Genomic DNA, 16348 nt, shown 5'->3' on the forward strand with positions numbered 1-16348 from the left:
GGATGAGAGAATACTTCCGCTTGTCCCGGAAAGGGCGGGTTTTGCCCCTCCAGCATGGGTGTACTCTCACATGGCATGGCCACTGCGACGAGATCAGACATGGGCGAGATAGAAAACCAGCAACCTAAACCCAAAGTTAGCGATGCTAAGGGGATCCTGAAGCAAAACAGGGAGTTTCTCGACTTCTTCTGGGACATCGCAAAGCCGGATCAAGAAGTGCGGCTGAAAGCGATCGACTGCTTAGTTCAGCATTTGAAAAAAAGCAAAAAGGTACGAGCACAAAATCTGAGCTCTAGATGGGCAATAAATTTTCTCCCATATTTACCTAGTAAATTGTTTTGTGTCGATGCCACTTTCAATACGGTATTTGAAATAAAGACAGTCTTAAAAATGAGCCTTTTGGTGACATAATGACCATAATTTCTCTCTATAATGAAGGTCCTGTTTATTTCGGCACGTGACTCAGTCAGTCTCCCAGATTAACATTTACGCATGTCTGTAAACTGTGATGTGATCAGTGTGTATTTATAATTATTTCATTATGAATAACTGTTGTTGCATTCAGAATGTTGTGATTTGCTGCGCGTTAATGATGCTTTTTATGTCACGTGTGTTTATGTGTGTTTGAGCAGCCAGATGAGCTGAAATATACATTGAAAAGGCTGGTGGGAGGCTTGGCACACACGCAAGAAATAGCCCGGCCTGGTTTCAGTTTGGCTCTGGCCCAGGTAAGGTGCAGTAACAATGCTTTTGCAGTTATGTACTTAAGCAGTAAGCGAATCCAAACGTTCGGCAAAACCTAGTAATTTTTAGATCAGTGGTCATTGCTGACACACCACAACAATGAAATCTGTCCTCTGCATTTAACTCATATGTGACATTGTGATATAGCACCACTGCCCACAGTCAGGAAGTTTATATAATGGTACACTTTACAGGAAGTTATGTTTGGTGTAAAATGTGACATGTCCCATTGAAAAATTCTATGCTGTACTGTAGATAAGGAAATTTGCATTCGCAAAATAAGTGTAACGACCACCCCATGAGACCAGACTTATGTATCAGAGTGTATGACCTACAACTGCTAAACATATCAAAGTGAAAGTGATTAATTGTCACACCACAGCACAGGGTACTTCAGTGGTACCTTGCTGTTCAGGGATTCAAACCAGCAACCTTTCAGTCACAAGTGTGCTTCATTAACTGTTTAGGCCAAATGCTCAACTCGTGTTTTTTTCCCCCATCGTGTCTGCCTGTAGGTCCTGTCCGTGTTTGAGGATGTCCCACTGCAGTCCGTACTGGACCAAGTCAAAGAAACACATGACCTACAGAAAACAAAGACGGTGAGTGATCGGATAGATGCGAGTTCTCGTTTGCCGGTGCCAAAATTGTGATCTATGCTTAATTTGAGTAATACTGCCCTTATGCTGTCAGTCTCTTGTATTTCGTTTTGCGGGTGTGTGGTGTTTCTGAACTGCAACTTCATGTTTCACCCTACAGAAGCTGTTCAGAAATGCTGTGTTTGGCTCCTTCTTCGGCGTGCTGGCCTTGTCCCAGTCAGCCCGCCTTCCGAAGGTGAGGGCCATGCAGGTTTTCTCCTGCCTGCTTTTTCTTTTATCCGTGTTGTTTGATGTTCATTCATCACGCTCACATGCACGTTGTATTTATCGTAGTCTTGATTGTCTTGTCTTAATTGTGTAAGAGAGCCATTGACGACCAGCGACAAATTCCCTGTGTGTGATCATACTGGACCGATAAACCTGATTCTGATTCTCCAAGGAGCCCCAGATCCTGCTCCAGTGTATCCAGTTGCTTCAGCAACTGGCCCGATACAGAGAACACCTGAAGGATTTGCCCAAGAAAACCATGGTTGACATCTTATCTGAGGTAAGCCACTTGTTGTAGAGTCAGTATAAGTGTTCAGAGTATTTCAGACTCAAAGGAAAGCACTGTTGTGTTATCCAAAGTCTATGTCTTGATTGGGAAAGGTTAATCTACCCTGTCCTATAAGAATATATACTTAGAGATAAACCAGACCATTTAATTTTGCTTCAATAAATTAACTGGCTTCTGCGTAGTCGGATTATCCATCGATCAGTTGATTAATCTCTCCATCCATTTCTCAAATATATATCCAGTACTAGGTTACAGGTGTGCTCTGCAGCCAATCCCAGACAGCATATGGCCTGGTTGGGTAATTCATAGTTAAGATAATGATTTTTTGATAATTATTTCTTTAAAAGACCTTTAAATGTCTTTTCTGCAGACCAGCGAGGAGGTGTTTGATGAGGTACTCCTGGGCGCTCTGCAGAGTGACCTTTCTTCAGCGTATAGCACCCCAGAGCAGCTACAGCTCCTCCTGGTGGCCATGCAGAGGTTTCCCGGTTTGTTCAAGCCCAAGAAGCTTAAGAAGTTGCTAGGAACATCGACCATAATTACGAAGGACACCGTCCCAAAGTAAGGTCTCGCTATCCTGGAGGGACAGCTGTCTGTGAAAGCTCAATCCCAAAGTTCATGTTCTGTAGACTGAGCTGTTTTTCATTTAGTGATGATTTGTTCTCTGTCTTACACTGTTTGTTTTTTTCTTTCCGTCCTTCTCCAAAGGCTGGTCGAAGTTTTGAAGGTGGCTGGCCGCTCTATGAAGAAAGAGAAGCAGCTCCCCCCAGTGGCCCTGGATGTGCTCCAGGTGTCTCTGCGGGAGAACACTTTTGACCTCTTCTGGAAAGACGTGGTGGTCAACGGGCTGCTGACTGACCAATCAGGATTCAACAGGTATGCGACTGACTTGCCAGGTGGAAGGTAGCGGTGGCCTTGTCATCAGAAATGCTTAGTGTAGCTAAAGCAAGCAAACGGTTCATGAAGCCATCGCTATTCTGAAGCCATCGCTAATAGCAATTAGCCATCGCTATTCTGGTTTTCTAGCTTCCTGTGCTACCGGCTGCTGGGGGCGGTGCTGCCTTGGCTGTCCCTCCCACAGCTACGCCAGGTGCTGTCTGGAGAGGTGATGCGACATTACGGGGAGCATGTCGTTACTGCCCAGGTGAGGCCCCCTCGGAAATTGCTAAGGATTCGTGAATGTTAATATTGTGTGATTTTTCTTCTGATGACTGTAGTTATGTGATGTGTTTTATTGACATTGTGAATGGGTCTCATTCTAAGGCTGACATGTCCAGTATCCATGTATGACCTCACAGATGTGATGCTTCCAATATTTAAAAAAAAAAAGATTCAAGCAGTTTATTGTCATATGGGACAGTACATTATGAAATTTGTATTTTGTTCAGTCCAGATGCTGCAAAAAATAAAAGCGAAAACTGAAAACAGTAGTGCAGTAGATAAGCACATATAATATCTGCCATAAATAAAAATGAATAGATAAAAATATTAATGTGAAGAAAAAAAAGTACAGTACCAGTCAAAAGTTTGGGCACAGCTACAGAAAATCATTTGGTTGTTCAACAAGATAACGAGCCTAAGCTCACATCGAGGTCATGACAGTGCTGTATTATCTTGTGAACAAGGAAAGAGATGGAGTGCTGTGACAGATGACCTGGCCCCCACAATCCCCCCCTAACCTAAACCCTATAGTGCTGGTTTGGGATGAGTTGGATCAGAGAGTAAGAGTAAGGTAGCCCACTGGTGCCCAGACCTTCTGGAAACCCCTTCAGGACTGTTGGAGAAGCATTCCAGGTGGCTACATCTGGAAGCTGGCTCAGAGAATGCCAAGAGTCTGTGGTACTGTCAAAGCTTAAGGGGGCTGTTTTGAAGACTCTAATATCTGAGAAAATAGTTTCTCTTGGTCGCTTAAATATTTGATGTGTGTTACTTCACTGCCTTGAAGCCTTTTACTATAAGGTAAATAACATAGCTAAAATAGAGAGAAATGCATTAAAAGCAAACGTGTCTAGACTTTTGACTGGTACTGCAAAAGACACACATATACAAATATACTTTAGTGTATGATTTTGTTTTTTATATTGGTAGAAGAAAATGTTTACTACTATTTATTGGGTTTATTGTGATGTCATACATTCCAGGGTGTTTTGCACCTCTTCAGTTCCATTCACGTTGTGAATCGTGATTGTTGTCCTGGTTCCTGGCATGTTTATGCCCCCTGTAAACCTTTCCTCCCTTAGCTTCCAGGCCACTTCAAGTTTGCACCAGAGATGGAGGCCTACGTGGAGGATTTCCTGAAAGAGTGCCTGGACTCTGAGAAGCAGCTGGCGGTGGTGGTGGCCTTCTCCACACTCACCAACCAGGGCTACCCGGTAGTGCCCAGCGCCTGGAGGGTCGTGCAGCACCTGCAGCCGGCCGCTCTGCAGAGCTACGTGGACTGGCTGAAGGAGATGTTCTGCCGGCCGAAGCTGGAGGCCTGCCTGGACTTCTCCACCCGTCGGCAGCAGAAGACACAGGAGGCAGAAGACCAGTGAGTGTCTCACCCCGTTACGGCCTTCACATTCCTCGGAAGCGTCCCTAGTGACATCTCTGTGTGTGTTGACTGTTTTTCTCCCAGTCATTCCGGAGCCTTTCCTGGAGGCTATGGGCACATAGTAGGGAACGTCCCAGGATGGGGCACCAACCCATCGCAGGGCACACTCACACACCATGCACTTCACACACCATGCACTTCACACACCATGCATTTCACACACCATGCACTTCACACACCATGCACTTCACACACCATGCATTTCACACACCATGCATTTCACACACCATGCATTTCACACACCATGCACTTCACACACCATGCACTTCACACACCATGCATTTCACACACCATGCATTTCACACACCATGCATTTCACACACCATGCATTTCACACACCATGCATTTCACACACCATGCATTTCACACACCATGCACTTCACACACCATGCACTTCACACACCATGCACTTCACACACCATGCATTTCACACACAATGCACTTAGCCCACCATGCACTTAGCCCACCATGCAGTTTGCACACCATGCACTTCACACACCATGCACTTCACACACCATGCATTTCACACACAATGAACTTAGCCCACCATGCAGTTCGCACACCATGCAGTTCGCACACCATGCAGTTCGCACGCAATGCACTTCGCACACAATGCACTTCGCACACCATGCACTTCGCGCACTCGCACTTGCAAACCTCTAGGCTATTTTGTAACTCCAATTGACCTCCGCATGTTTTTGGAAACTGGAGTACCTGTAAGAAACCCCACAATGACACTGGGAGAACATGCAAACTCCACACTCATGGAACAATGGCAGAAACTCAAACCATGGTCCTAGAGGTGTGAGGAAACAGTGCTAACCACTGCATTCCAGTTAATTTATAGTAGTAATATGCTTTATATATAAAGTATTTCTCTTCGGACACATAATTTTCCTTTGTGCTCTGAACTGTGTAATTCCTCTTCAACATGATACCAAATAACTCTGAAGTGAACCCTAGCATCTGAAATGTGAGAATTGTGGAACTTCCAGAAGAAACTGAAATGAGTGAGAATGCAGCTGAGCTTCTGGCGGCTGCGTTTGAGACGCCTGATGTGTGACTGCAGCTTTTTGTGACGTTTATGACGTTTGAGGGGCTGCATTGACAGTGATATACTGCCCCCCAGGAGCAAGCAGAGTGTGTTCCGCCTGCGCAAGTGGATTGTTCCACGGCTTACGTCCATCGTAGAGAACGTCCAGGTGAAGAAAGAGGAGGACCTGGTTATGGACGTTGCCAGGTTAGGAACCAGCTCCTACCAGGAGTTCCTGGGTTGATTTTTCCGATATTTATATTGTCTTCAGAATGAGTTTTTTGCTTTCATAGTTGTTTCAGACTGAGGCCTGATTGTTTCTCCACAGGTTCGTCTTCTTCCATGCATTCTTCGCTGCCAAAAAGTCCACCCCCGACATTCCTGAAACAGAGGCAACCATCTCAGAGCCCCTGGATGAGAAGACCCGCGAGATTGTAGTCAACTCCTTTTTTGGGTGAGATCATCTTTAATTATACTGTAGCATTTTACAGGAAGGGTTTTTTTTGTAAGAAACCTGCAGTTCTAATTTTGTATAGATTTCCTGAAATGCTATTTCATCATTGATTATGATAACAGCAACAATAATATTAGATGTACTGTATACTTTGCTTTTCAAAATCCAAACACGGTAAGAATTAAAAAACACGCAAAGTTAACTTGAAAGCTTGGGGGAACAAAAAGGATTTAAGATGAGGTTTGAAGAGTGGCAGAGAGGGTGAATTATGGATGTCAATGGGAAGGGAATTCCAGAGATGTGGAGCCGCCACAGACACCAGAGCTGTGGCGTTTGGAAGGAGGAACAGGAGGAGCCCAAACAATGAAGATCTAAGAGCATAAGGGGGCTGGTAGGACAGGAGAAGATCAGACAGATGGGCAAGATTATGATGGAATCTAAAAACGATTCTTACCTGCAATGGTGATCAGTAAATCTCTTCTCTGTGTCCCCTGGCCTGGCCTCGGTAGGCTCCTGCAGTACCTCAACCACATGCCCTCGCTGGGGGAGTCACCAGAGTTGGCTGCTCTCAACGAGAAGCGTGCCTGGGGTGTCACAGCTGACGGCACCCTGTGGATCTACTGCTTGGTCCAATACGCCGATGTACTCCTGAGCCAGACGAAGTACGCCTACGGCATCAGGCCGCTAACATCCCAGCAGAAGGAGGCCTGGAGCAGGTAATGCAGCACTTTAATGCTTCAGTGTAACAGCAACAGCCCGCATCATGAAGCAGGATTACTTGCTTAGCTGGATAACTTGTTGGATTTAAGGTAGTCTGGGCTAAATGTAAGTGAGCGACAAGTTATCAGGCTAACAAACAAATCTCACTTTGTGATACAGGCTCCAGCGCTATTTACTGAGGGTCGTGCATAGCTAACGTGAATACTGTCAGTGTTACATTTTAGAGTGTGGATGTTCTCTCAATGGTTTTTGTGTAGGTTTTCTTCTTGGGTCCAAAAACGTAAAGTAGTGTTATTATGGGTCTCTAAATTGGGGCCGTTGTGCTTGGCCGGTGATGGCCTGGAATCCTGTCCAGGATTCCCTCTGCCTTAAGGTAAAGATGGCCAAACGCAGGTTCATGAACCAATTTCTATATTTTCTGACACCACTAGATGCCCGAGAGCAAACCAAGAGCGCCATCTAGTGGGGTAAAAATACAGACAATGGTTCATGAAGCTTAATTTGGCTAACACTACCTTAGGAATGTACATGCCTTGGTAGGGTCCTGGTTCACCATGACCTGACAAGTGGGATGGATGGATTGCATTGAGTCACTATGGCTCTGGATGAGGGTGTCTGCAATTATGAAAGAAAAATGGATTGAACATGGTTTGGAGCTGGGACAAACTTGCAATGCAATAGGGACATACAATATAATATATACAACCAAATTTTTAAATTTGATTCCCTCACCTTTCCAACCTCTGACACCATGAGAAGCAATTGTAAATGGGGCATGTAAAAATACTGAGTACTCTGGAGCTTAATGTGAGTACCTTGAAATCTCCCAGAATGCTTTGCTTTGTGATGTCATTCATTGGTGTCTGGTTCGGTAGCATGCTGGAGTCCGTGGAAACCCTCCGGAAGAAAGCGAAAGCCAAGAAGCTCCAGGCGGGCGAGGCCGCAGCTTTCCAGCAGCTATTCCTGCTCATGGGGATGTACCTCTTCAAGGTCTGAACCGCGCAAACTCTTGTGGTTTTTCTTCAGTGCATCAAGACCTGTCCAATGCCTCCCCCCCCATCGTATAAATCCACAGTTTGGTCGCTTGGGGGGTTTTTTTTAGACCAAATCAGATTTCTGTTGTCCCCCATATATCACTGAAATGTCTACTGAGTGAAATGTCATGTGTTTGATTCGGGCAAAGAAGGACGTCTCGTATATTTTCAGCTGAGCTTGTTATCTTCTTAGGCGCCAGAGGAGAGTGTGGACTTGTTGCGGGATCTGCAGAATTGTGTGGAGAAAGCTCAAGAGAAGACGGCAGAGAAGAAAAAGACTGTCGTCAGCAGCAAAGGTCTCTGAGTTCATGCATATTAAGTTACCAGCTTCCATTTCTGCAGTGTGTATTTACAGCATATATGCATATAATATATGTCCGTCCATCCATCCATCCATCTTCTAACGGCTTGTCTTGCTCTGGGTGATAGTGGTGGGGCTGCAATCTATTCCAGGTAGCACAGGCCACAAGGCTGGGGTACATCCTGGATGAGTGTCAGTCCATCAAAGGGGACAGTCATAGTCATACATTTGGGGAAAATAATATATGTAAAATCGTATTTCCCTTCTCTGCCATTTGTTTTAGGGGGCGCTGCGGAGCAGGACCAGCCTCACTGGGTGGAGGTGATGGTCGAGATCCTGCTGTCTCTCCTGTCTCAGCCCAGCCGTCTCATTAGGCAAGTGTGCAACTCCGTGTTTGGGAGGATCTGCCCCTACGTCACCCAGGGAGCCCTGAACGCCATCTTGGAAGTAAGTGGTGGAAGATGATGACAGTTCTGTCTCTCTGTATCGACCGTAATCAATAAATTCCTTGGTTGACCTGCAAATGTAGGTTTGATTTTGCCTTGAGCAGTTTTCAGCTCTTGATACGGCTCGCGTTAGTCGGTGTACGTGAGGCTCAGACTGGCCATTGGGAAGTTCGGGAATTTTCCCGGTGGGCCAGAGTAGTGAGAGCCTATACCTCAGGGCTGCCAAACCTGCCGACTGCGATCAGCTGGTTCGTCTCGCCGTGTTTCTAGGTTGATCACGGAACTTCAGAACCAGATGATCGAGATTGGCCGTTATATTCCAGTGGGGACCCACCCCAGTTGATGGCAAAATATGAAATTGGTTCCACTTGAAAGCGAATTCCAGGGCTGCTGATTGTTGTCTGTCTGCCCCCGGTGAACATTATCGGATTTGGTTTAGTGGTTACTACAATTTTTTTGCTTGTATTCAGGTTCTGGATCCAAATAGGGATGATGAGGATGGTGCTCTAGTCATAACTGATGAAAAAGAGAAGAACATGCCGGATGAGGATTTGGACAAAGAGGCAAGTGGTTATTTCCTCTAATCCTAGCATTGTATTACTTGTCTGTTTTTCAGTGAAATATGGGTGGATTACTGAGGTAGTGATTTCAGGTCCAGAGAGTACAAATCCAGACCAAGATTTTGTTTCAGCCAACCAGTAGCTTATGAAGAGTCATAGTCACAGAGTACTCAAGTTGTTGGTTGAAATAAAATCTCGGTCTGGATTTGTACTCACTGGACCTGAAATCTCCACCTCTGGTGGATTGTCATCTTGAATGATTGTGTTACTGTGACCAGTTCATTTAAGGATGTTCTGTGGTATCTCCAGAGTGAGGAACAAGACTCATCTGACAAGGACTCTGAAGAGTCTGACAAGGGGAGTGATAATGATGATGACGACGACGATGATGACGATGATGATGAGGATAATGAGGAGCCAGAAGTCGACCAGAATTTTCGCACTGAGCTCATGAAGGTTCTTCAGGGTCAGCATGCCCTGGTATGTACATTTTGGGGGTGGGGAACTCACAAGGAAATGACAGGTTCATTATAAAAAAACAAAAGCTTCAAAAAGATGCTAATGTTCCACAGCCCAACGAAGAGGTTGAAAGTGAGGAAGAAGACCTGGATGATGAGGCCATGATGAAGCTAGATGGGAACATCGCTGCACTCTTCTCCGAGCAGAAGAAGAAGATCCAAGCAAAGAAAGACGAGAAGGAGAAACTTCGCAAGGAGAAGACACTCGTGAGGGACTTTAAGATCAAGGTACTGTGTGTAGTCAGTTCTCACTTTAGTCCCAGATATGAAGGCTGCCCCTCTGTGTTTGATTCAACCACTTGTTTTAAGTGATCATTCTGGCCGGACACCACCTTGGGGCCAACAGAACAAAATGGAAACCTGAACATTAGGCATTTGTTAACTTTAGTCAGAGTACAAGTATTTTTTTTTTGCCCCTGTCCTCACTGTCTGTAGGTGCTGGACCTCGTGGAGATCTTCTTGACCAAGCAGGCAGACAGCCCACTAGTGCTGGGCATCATTGAGCCGCTGTTGAACGTCCTTGAGAACGCCATGAGCTCAGAGACCAGCCAGCAGGAGGAGGAGTTCCTCCGCAAGACCGCAGACACATTCAGGTCTGGCCCTGGAAGGAAATTGATGCAAATCTTTATGGTTAAAAGATTCAATCCTGTTCGCAAGCGCGTATTGGAAGTGTGACTTTTGGCAAGTCTGGTGGTGTAATTCTTTTGGGAATTGCCTGTAATTACAGGAATCAGCTCTGCAAAGGGAAGCGATACTGCAAGAACATTTCAGACAGGAAGGACGAGCTCCATGCCATGTTGGAGAGGGTGCTGAGCAGGGCACAGAAACTCTCCGACTCCTCCCTGTCCCTTTACTACTTCAGGTCAGCCAACAAGCTGCATTTAATATTCATAACCTTTAGATTATCCTTGTCATTCATTTTTGCCCCGGCAGTTTGCCAGAGCTGTGAACGTTTGTCGTTTGTTATTCTGTCAGTGCGTCTCTATACCTGGTGAAGGTGCTCAGAGGGCCTCCCCCAGCAGCCATGGGTGTCGAGAAGGAGTCTCCGACTACGCCCGCACATGAGGTGGGTGGCTCAACAGCAACATCTCCAGATGTCCTTTAACCAAGTGCTTGCCAATCTGGTCCTAAGGGACCCACAGGCAGGCCTTGTTTTCGCTCCCTCCAAGCTCCTGGTAGGGAGCAAAATGTGGACTGTCTGGCAGAGAGCTGGGAGGGAGCAAAATCATGGACCATCTGTGGGTCCCCGAGGACCAGGTTGGGAAACACTGCTTTAAGCTGAGTTAGGTCTGGCATCCAGTGATGAGGGGGGTAGGCAGGTGCTCCGTGAAGGCTAGGCCAGGGCCATGACGCTGGCACTTTGTACTTCAGGCTGAGGCCATGGGCAGCGTTGACGTGGATAGGGTGACCTCCATCTACGAGGGGGCACTGCGCTCCTTCATGACTCACAGGAAGAGCGCCCTTACAGGCAGCATGTTCACCGAGCTGTTCGTCCGCTTCCCGGTGAGTTTGCCATGCTGTTGTATTAAGCCCTGAGCCACCCGTCTACTTCAGATAGCATCATGTCTTATTCACTGTTTCTTGTGGGATCCTGAAGTCAGCAAATGTGTTTAATGTTTCTGTTGTATTTGGCTAAATAGTAGTGATAGGCAAAATGATGCCTCATGAACCATTTGCAGTATTTTTTGGTCCCACTAGATGGTGCTCTTGGCTTGCTTTGGGGCTTTCAGCCCTTTTTTCGAAGAAAAAAACGGCAAATATTCATAAAGTGTCATTTTTGCCATCACTACTAAATAGCTTGACTCTAACCCTTCACAGGTGTTGTGCGTCCGTCTCCTGGACACCGCAGTGGAGTACATCGCAGAGGGTGTGAGGTATCACCAGCAGGTAAACCTTTGCTGTGAGGTTTTGTCACAGTTTCACTGAGAGCATTCATTCTGGACAGTGTCACTTTAATAAAAGCCCAAGTCTGTGTTTAGGTGACCCATTGTTCTCCTTTTGTGACAGTCATTACTCACTAGTTGGTGTCTGGGGCCTGAGGGATGTACATGACTGCTCATCTATATTAGGTCGCACTGCGCGCTTAATTATGTAATCAGGCCAAGGCTGTGTCATGCTGGGCCAACACCTGTCCACATTCCACTGGTGTGGGGTGTTCTGCTGTGTTTGGAGAGCTTCATCCATCCATGCAGGACCGTGTCCAGAGCAAAATCACTAAGGGTGCATCTGAAATTGGCAAGGGGACACAATCCCTGCAAGCACTTGGCAGTCACGGACTGATTGACTCCCACCTGCGCCTTATTAATTTGAGGACGGTGTGCACTCTTAGGCACCCTTGTATACTGAGGTCTGCATCTACCTGGAGTTTATCAGCCCATCCAGTTAGAGCTGCCATTAGTGATTGCTGGGTCCTTGTGTGTACATTTACTCGCACCATGGCTATGTTGAATTCAGGGGCTGCATCCTTCTAAGCGACAGCGACGCAACTAGGCTGTTCCTTTCCATAGGGTCCTTCAAATGCAGGCTAGGAATACGTCCTTCTTTTGCAGAGTGGATCCTTGGCAGGCCAACGATTCATTGCGTGGATTTTTAGAGAACCTTCAAAGGATGCAGCCTACGAAGGCTACAGACCATGTCTTCTGAAGGACGCAACCGCAGAATTTGGACAGCCAATAAGACACTAAGCTGGTCTTGATGGAAACCAGAGTTACCTGGGGAAAATATGCAAATATTTACACAAAATTCTGTTAGGGCTGCACCTCTTCAGTGTAGACCGTACCTACGGAGCCCCTGCATCTGCCAGCCACGTTTCTCTTGAGCTTCTGCGCTACCTGTGATCCACACCAGGGTCTTGTTTGTGTCCTCCAGGGTGAGGCCTGCAACATGGTGCTGCGGGGTCTGCAAACTCGCGAGGTGCAGCAGCTGTTGGCCGACAGCCGGTGGTCAGAGGTGTGCGAGAGGATGCTGGACCGAGTTGTGGAGGTGGGCACCGAACCAGGACCGCTCACACATCAAAGAATCCGAGTCTAACTGGCCATGGCTTGAAAGGGAACTTTCACCATATTAAAGCTCAGCTATTCTGTCCATGGTCCTGTTTGGCTTCTCCTCATCTTCTAACCAGTTTTGGCTGGTTCCTCATGATTCAATTCCCCCTTCCCCAGAGTCTAAGGGCCACTAAAGGCTTCCAGATGAAGGCGGTCCAAGAGAAGGTTCAGAAAGCTCTGGAGCTCAGTCGTTTCCTTGTCAGAAATATTCAGCAAAAGGTACAGAAGCTCTCTTGGACACTCTTACCTAGTGTCACCACTTAAAGAAGCCTTAATGAAAAATTCTGAAATGTCAAACCTGCTTGTGTATCCTGCAGAAACTGAATGTGAACCTGGAGCCACTTAAGAAGGTCCTGCTCCCCATGAACAAGTTCGAGGGCTTCCGCAAGACAGGGCAACTTGAGGACACCTACTGGAGCGTCCTGAAGCTTTTCGGGGTCCTGTAAGTTACCTGCTTTGTGATACATTTCTTATGAGACATTCCACCTTTGTCTTGTGTTCTTTAGATGGAAAGACAGTGGGCAAAAGCAGCAGATACTGCATACCAAGAGCGCAATATAGTGGGTTTAAAAATGGTTCATGAAGCTTCATTTAGTCATCACTACAGAATGTACCTTGGATAGCGTGCCAGTTATATACACACACCCCCACTATGGCCAATTTATAGTCTCCAATAAGCCTAATTGCATCTTTCACTGGAGTCCCTGGAGGAATGCTGTGTGGCATGCAGAGAACATTAATAAAAAAAAAAACAACTCCTCACCATCAGAGCGGGGGTCACATTTGCATCCACAACTGTGGAGGTGTGAGTCCAAAGCTGATCACTGCGCCACCATGCTTGTCTGCTGGGTTGCAGACTCTCACGCAGGAAATCTTATGGCAAATCTTTATTATTCCATTACAAATCTAAAATTAGCTACATAAAAAGTGTTGGGGTAGTTTGCAAACCCTACGGACTATTTACAAGGTCATAAAACTCTTACATACATGTGAATGCATGTGCAAGACTTCTCTCAAATTGAAAATTTCATTCCAGCCAGCTGACTGAAGTTGGCCATCCTGTGCGTATTTTTCTCGTTTATTATTATGAAAAGGTTCAAGCTGGAGGGTGATATGTTGTCCTTGCGCTGTAATCTGCATTCACATTAATGCATAATGAACCCAATTTTAACGACAACTGCTCCAACCAAACACCGCTTCTCTTTGTCAATAGCAAACCCAAGGTTGAGAAGAAGAAGAAGAGGAAGAAGGCGGAAGACGCCGAGGACAGCGGTGCCCCGGAGCAGCAGAGTGTCCCCAAGAAGAATAAGGGCTCCCTGCCCGACTCCAAGAAGAGGAAGAACCGCAAGAAGCCAGGGACCCAGGAAGGGAAGGCGCCAGAGCCAAGGGCACCGGAGGTGGGGGCGCCAGGAGCGGGCCAGCAGGGGGGCAAGAAAAACAAGAAGAAAAACAAGAAGAGGAAGCTGGAGGAGGTCGCTGTGGCGCCGGCCCCGGCTCCTACCAAGAAGGTCAAGGCGCAGCCTCCTGGCGCTAAACCGGAGAAGAAGAAGAGAAAGCAGGGGGGCGATCTGTAAAGCCGGCCACTGTGGACGCTGTCAGAGACTCTGCGCCAGAACGGAAGCCATCTGCCCGCTTCTCGTTAACCTTTGTCAGAGACGACCCACATGTCAACAGGCCTGCCACAGCCAGGCAGCGTGATTACACCCTTGATTCTGATTTTTTTTTTTTTTTAAAGAATGTTTGTCATAAGATTTCACTCTTATGTAAATACAGTTTGATATCTTTCCCAGAAAAACTGCTTAGGTTTTGCTACTGCACATGATTCGTTTGACCAATTATTTAAAGTATTTACGGAATTAGCTGAAGTGACGACTAACATGTTATCCTAAAACAGAATCCTGTTCGTAGTTCTATGTGTGCAGGTGGTTTTAGTTTGACTGGACCTCCACAAATGCCACGAATGACAGACTGCCTGCGTCAAGACAGTTCTGGAAGCGGATCGTGACAGAACTATGTCCTAGCTTATGTTCTAGCTATCCCTGTTCTATGTTTTTCACTGCTTGTCATACTTGAATTGTTTCATCTACCAAGTGTGCAGTCGTGACCTGGCAGGAAATCTATCTAAATTTTGGTGACAAAAAACGTTTACATAATGGTATTATGGTGTTAATTTCTAATATAAATTAACCTTGCAAAACTCTTGGGGGATCAGCTCTACTATAAGAAGCTTAAAATGTCGAGATAATGACTCATTAGTCACCCCATTACTTCAGAGGTTTTTTCAGAAGATTTCTACCAAACTTGATACATTTCAGCCAGAAAAAAACATGTACAGGTCCATTTCAGAAATACCTTTAGATCAGGGGTCACCAACATGGTGCCCGCGGGCACCAGGATGCCCCCAAGGACCACATGAGTCCCCCACAGATCTGTTCTAAAAATAGCACAACTCACCATTGAGCAGCATCTAAAATTTAATTTTATCCTCTTGCTATTCTTCTTTAATCACATTTGCATTTATAAATTATATTATAAATTTAGAATATACTATATACTGAAAATGACATTAAAAAAAGCATTTAAACATGTTTATTATACATGATTTAAGAAGAGTGTATCAAACTGGCAGCCCTTCGTATGGCTCAGTATGCGTGAAGTAGCTCAGTTTCAAAATGGTTGGTGACCCCTGCTTTAGATGAAGAATGACCATCTGTACCTGCCTGGTAAGCAAACTGCAGGGGGTCTTGGTGGCTTGTAGCTGTTTCAGGACGAGCCTCTCAAAGATCTTCATTATGTGTAAAGTGTTTAAGGGCAAGTGTCCTTTGCAACAGGGGTGATTCCACCAGGCCTAGCAGTTAGGCTATGTGGAGCTCAGCTGGTCAGAGTAGCCTAAGAGGTTTGGGGTGGATACCTTACTTGTGGTGTCCTTAGTGGGAAGTCGCAGGGAAGTGTGAACCAGTAGGGCGGCAGTGGGTGGTCTGAGACACCCCCCCCCCCCCCCAGCCAGCACATTGAGCCTGACAGTGTTGGAGGAGGGCCCTATTGGCACATAAGAGTAAAACAGTGACAGTTTAGTGATCCCTGTGGGGAAGTTCTCTTTTCATCTACCCCATCTTGCTCACACATGTAGATGAGAGCAAGCTTGGCAGTGAAGGGCAGTGGCACCCATGGAGCTGGGGGTTTGGGGCCTTGCTCAAGGGCCCACAGATACGTGACCATTCTGTTGAAGCTGAGCTTCAGCCAGCAACCTTCTGCCTACAGGCACAGAGACTTAGCCTGCTGCTGGCAACTGTGGTCAAGACCAACACAGACAGCTAATGACCTAAATCTGTTCTTCAAGAGGGTTTTTTTGAGGGGCAGCATGTGGCTCAGTAGGCTAAGCCTCTATGCCTGTAGTCAGAAGGTTATTGGTTCAAGCTCTGCCCTGGCAGGATGTGGGACAATGGCTGTCACAAGCAGGTTGGAAACCTGGTGGTGAAGAGGAGCACAGATGGTTAATGATTGTAATCTGTTTATGCAAATCATGTATCATTTGTATCACTTAAAGAACAGGTTTTGATCATTAACTTGAGTGCAAGGTTTCCAGCCTGCTTGTAACAGCCTTTGTCCCACATCCTGCCAGGCCTGGGCTTGAACCAGCAACCTTCTAATCACAAGCCCAGAGCCCCCCCCCCCCCCCCCCCCCCCCCCCCAAAAACACTTGAACAGATTTAGGTTATTAGCGCTGCCTCTGTTCATCTTGGCCACAA

General features: G+C 46.3%; 1 protein-coding gene across 1 annotated transcript; it reads left to right on the plus strand.

Moving 5' to 3' along the window:
* The first annotated feature begins 17 nt into the window (after positions 1-17).
* Positions 18-15087, plus strand: mybbp1a (MYB binding protein (P160) 1a). The gene is made up of 27 exons (XM_023819480.2): positions 18-270; positions 633-728; positions 1260-1343; positions 1501-1575; positions 1780-1887; positions 2267-2457; positions 2605-2772; positions 2923-3040; positions 4137-4426; positions 5619-5729; positions 5851-5976; positions 6486-6692; positions 7572-7686; positions 7924-8026; positions 8315-8478; positions 8948-9040; positions 9347-9517; positions 9610-9783; positions 9991-10148; positions 10283-10417; positions 10531-10621; positions 10927-11058; positions 11374-11442; positions 12424-12537; positions 12717-12818; positions 12917-13041; positions 13813-15087. The coding sequence occupies exons 1-27, from the start codon at positions 55-57 to the stop codon at positions 14171-14173; spliced, it is 3897 nt and encodes a 1298-aa protein (XP_023675248.2). The 5' UTR covers positions 18-54; the 3' UTR covers positions 14174-15087.
* The last annotated feature ends 1261 nt before the right edge of the window (positions 15088-16348 follow it).

This window comes from Paramormyrops kingsleyae, chromosome 18 (assembly GCF_048594095.1).
Source record: "Paramormyrops kingsleyae isolate MSU_618 chromosome 18, PKINGS_0.4, whole genome shotgun sequence".
NCBI lineage: Eukaryota > Metazoa > Chordata > Actinopteri > Osteoglossiformes > Mormyridae > Paramormyrops > Paramormyrops kingsleyae.

Bases quoted from the DNA above. Each gene is read 5' to 3' on its own strand.
- mybbp1a (XM_023819480.2), top strand. From the start codon at position 55: ATGGGTGTACTCTCACATGGCATGGCCACTGCGACGAGATCAGACATG. The intron at 7,687-7,923 runs GTCTGAACCGCG...TTATCTTCTTAG, and splicing joins TGGGGATGTACCTCTTCAAG to GCGCCAGAGGAGAGTGTGGA. The intron at 10,622-10,926 runs GTGGGTGGCTCA...TTTGTACTTCAG, and splicing joins CGACTACGCCCGCACATGAG to GCTGAGGCCATGGGCAGCGT.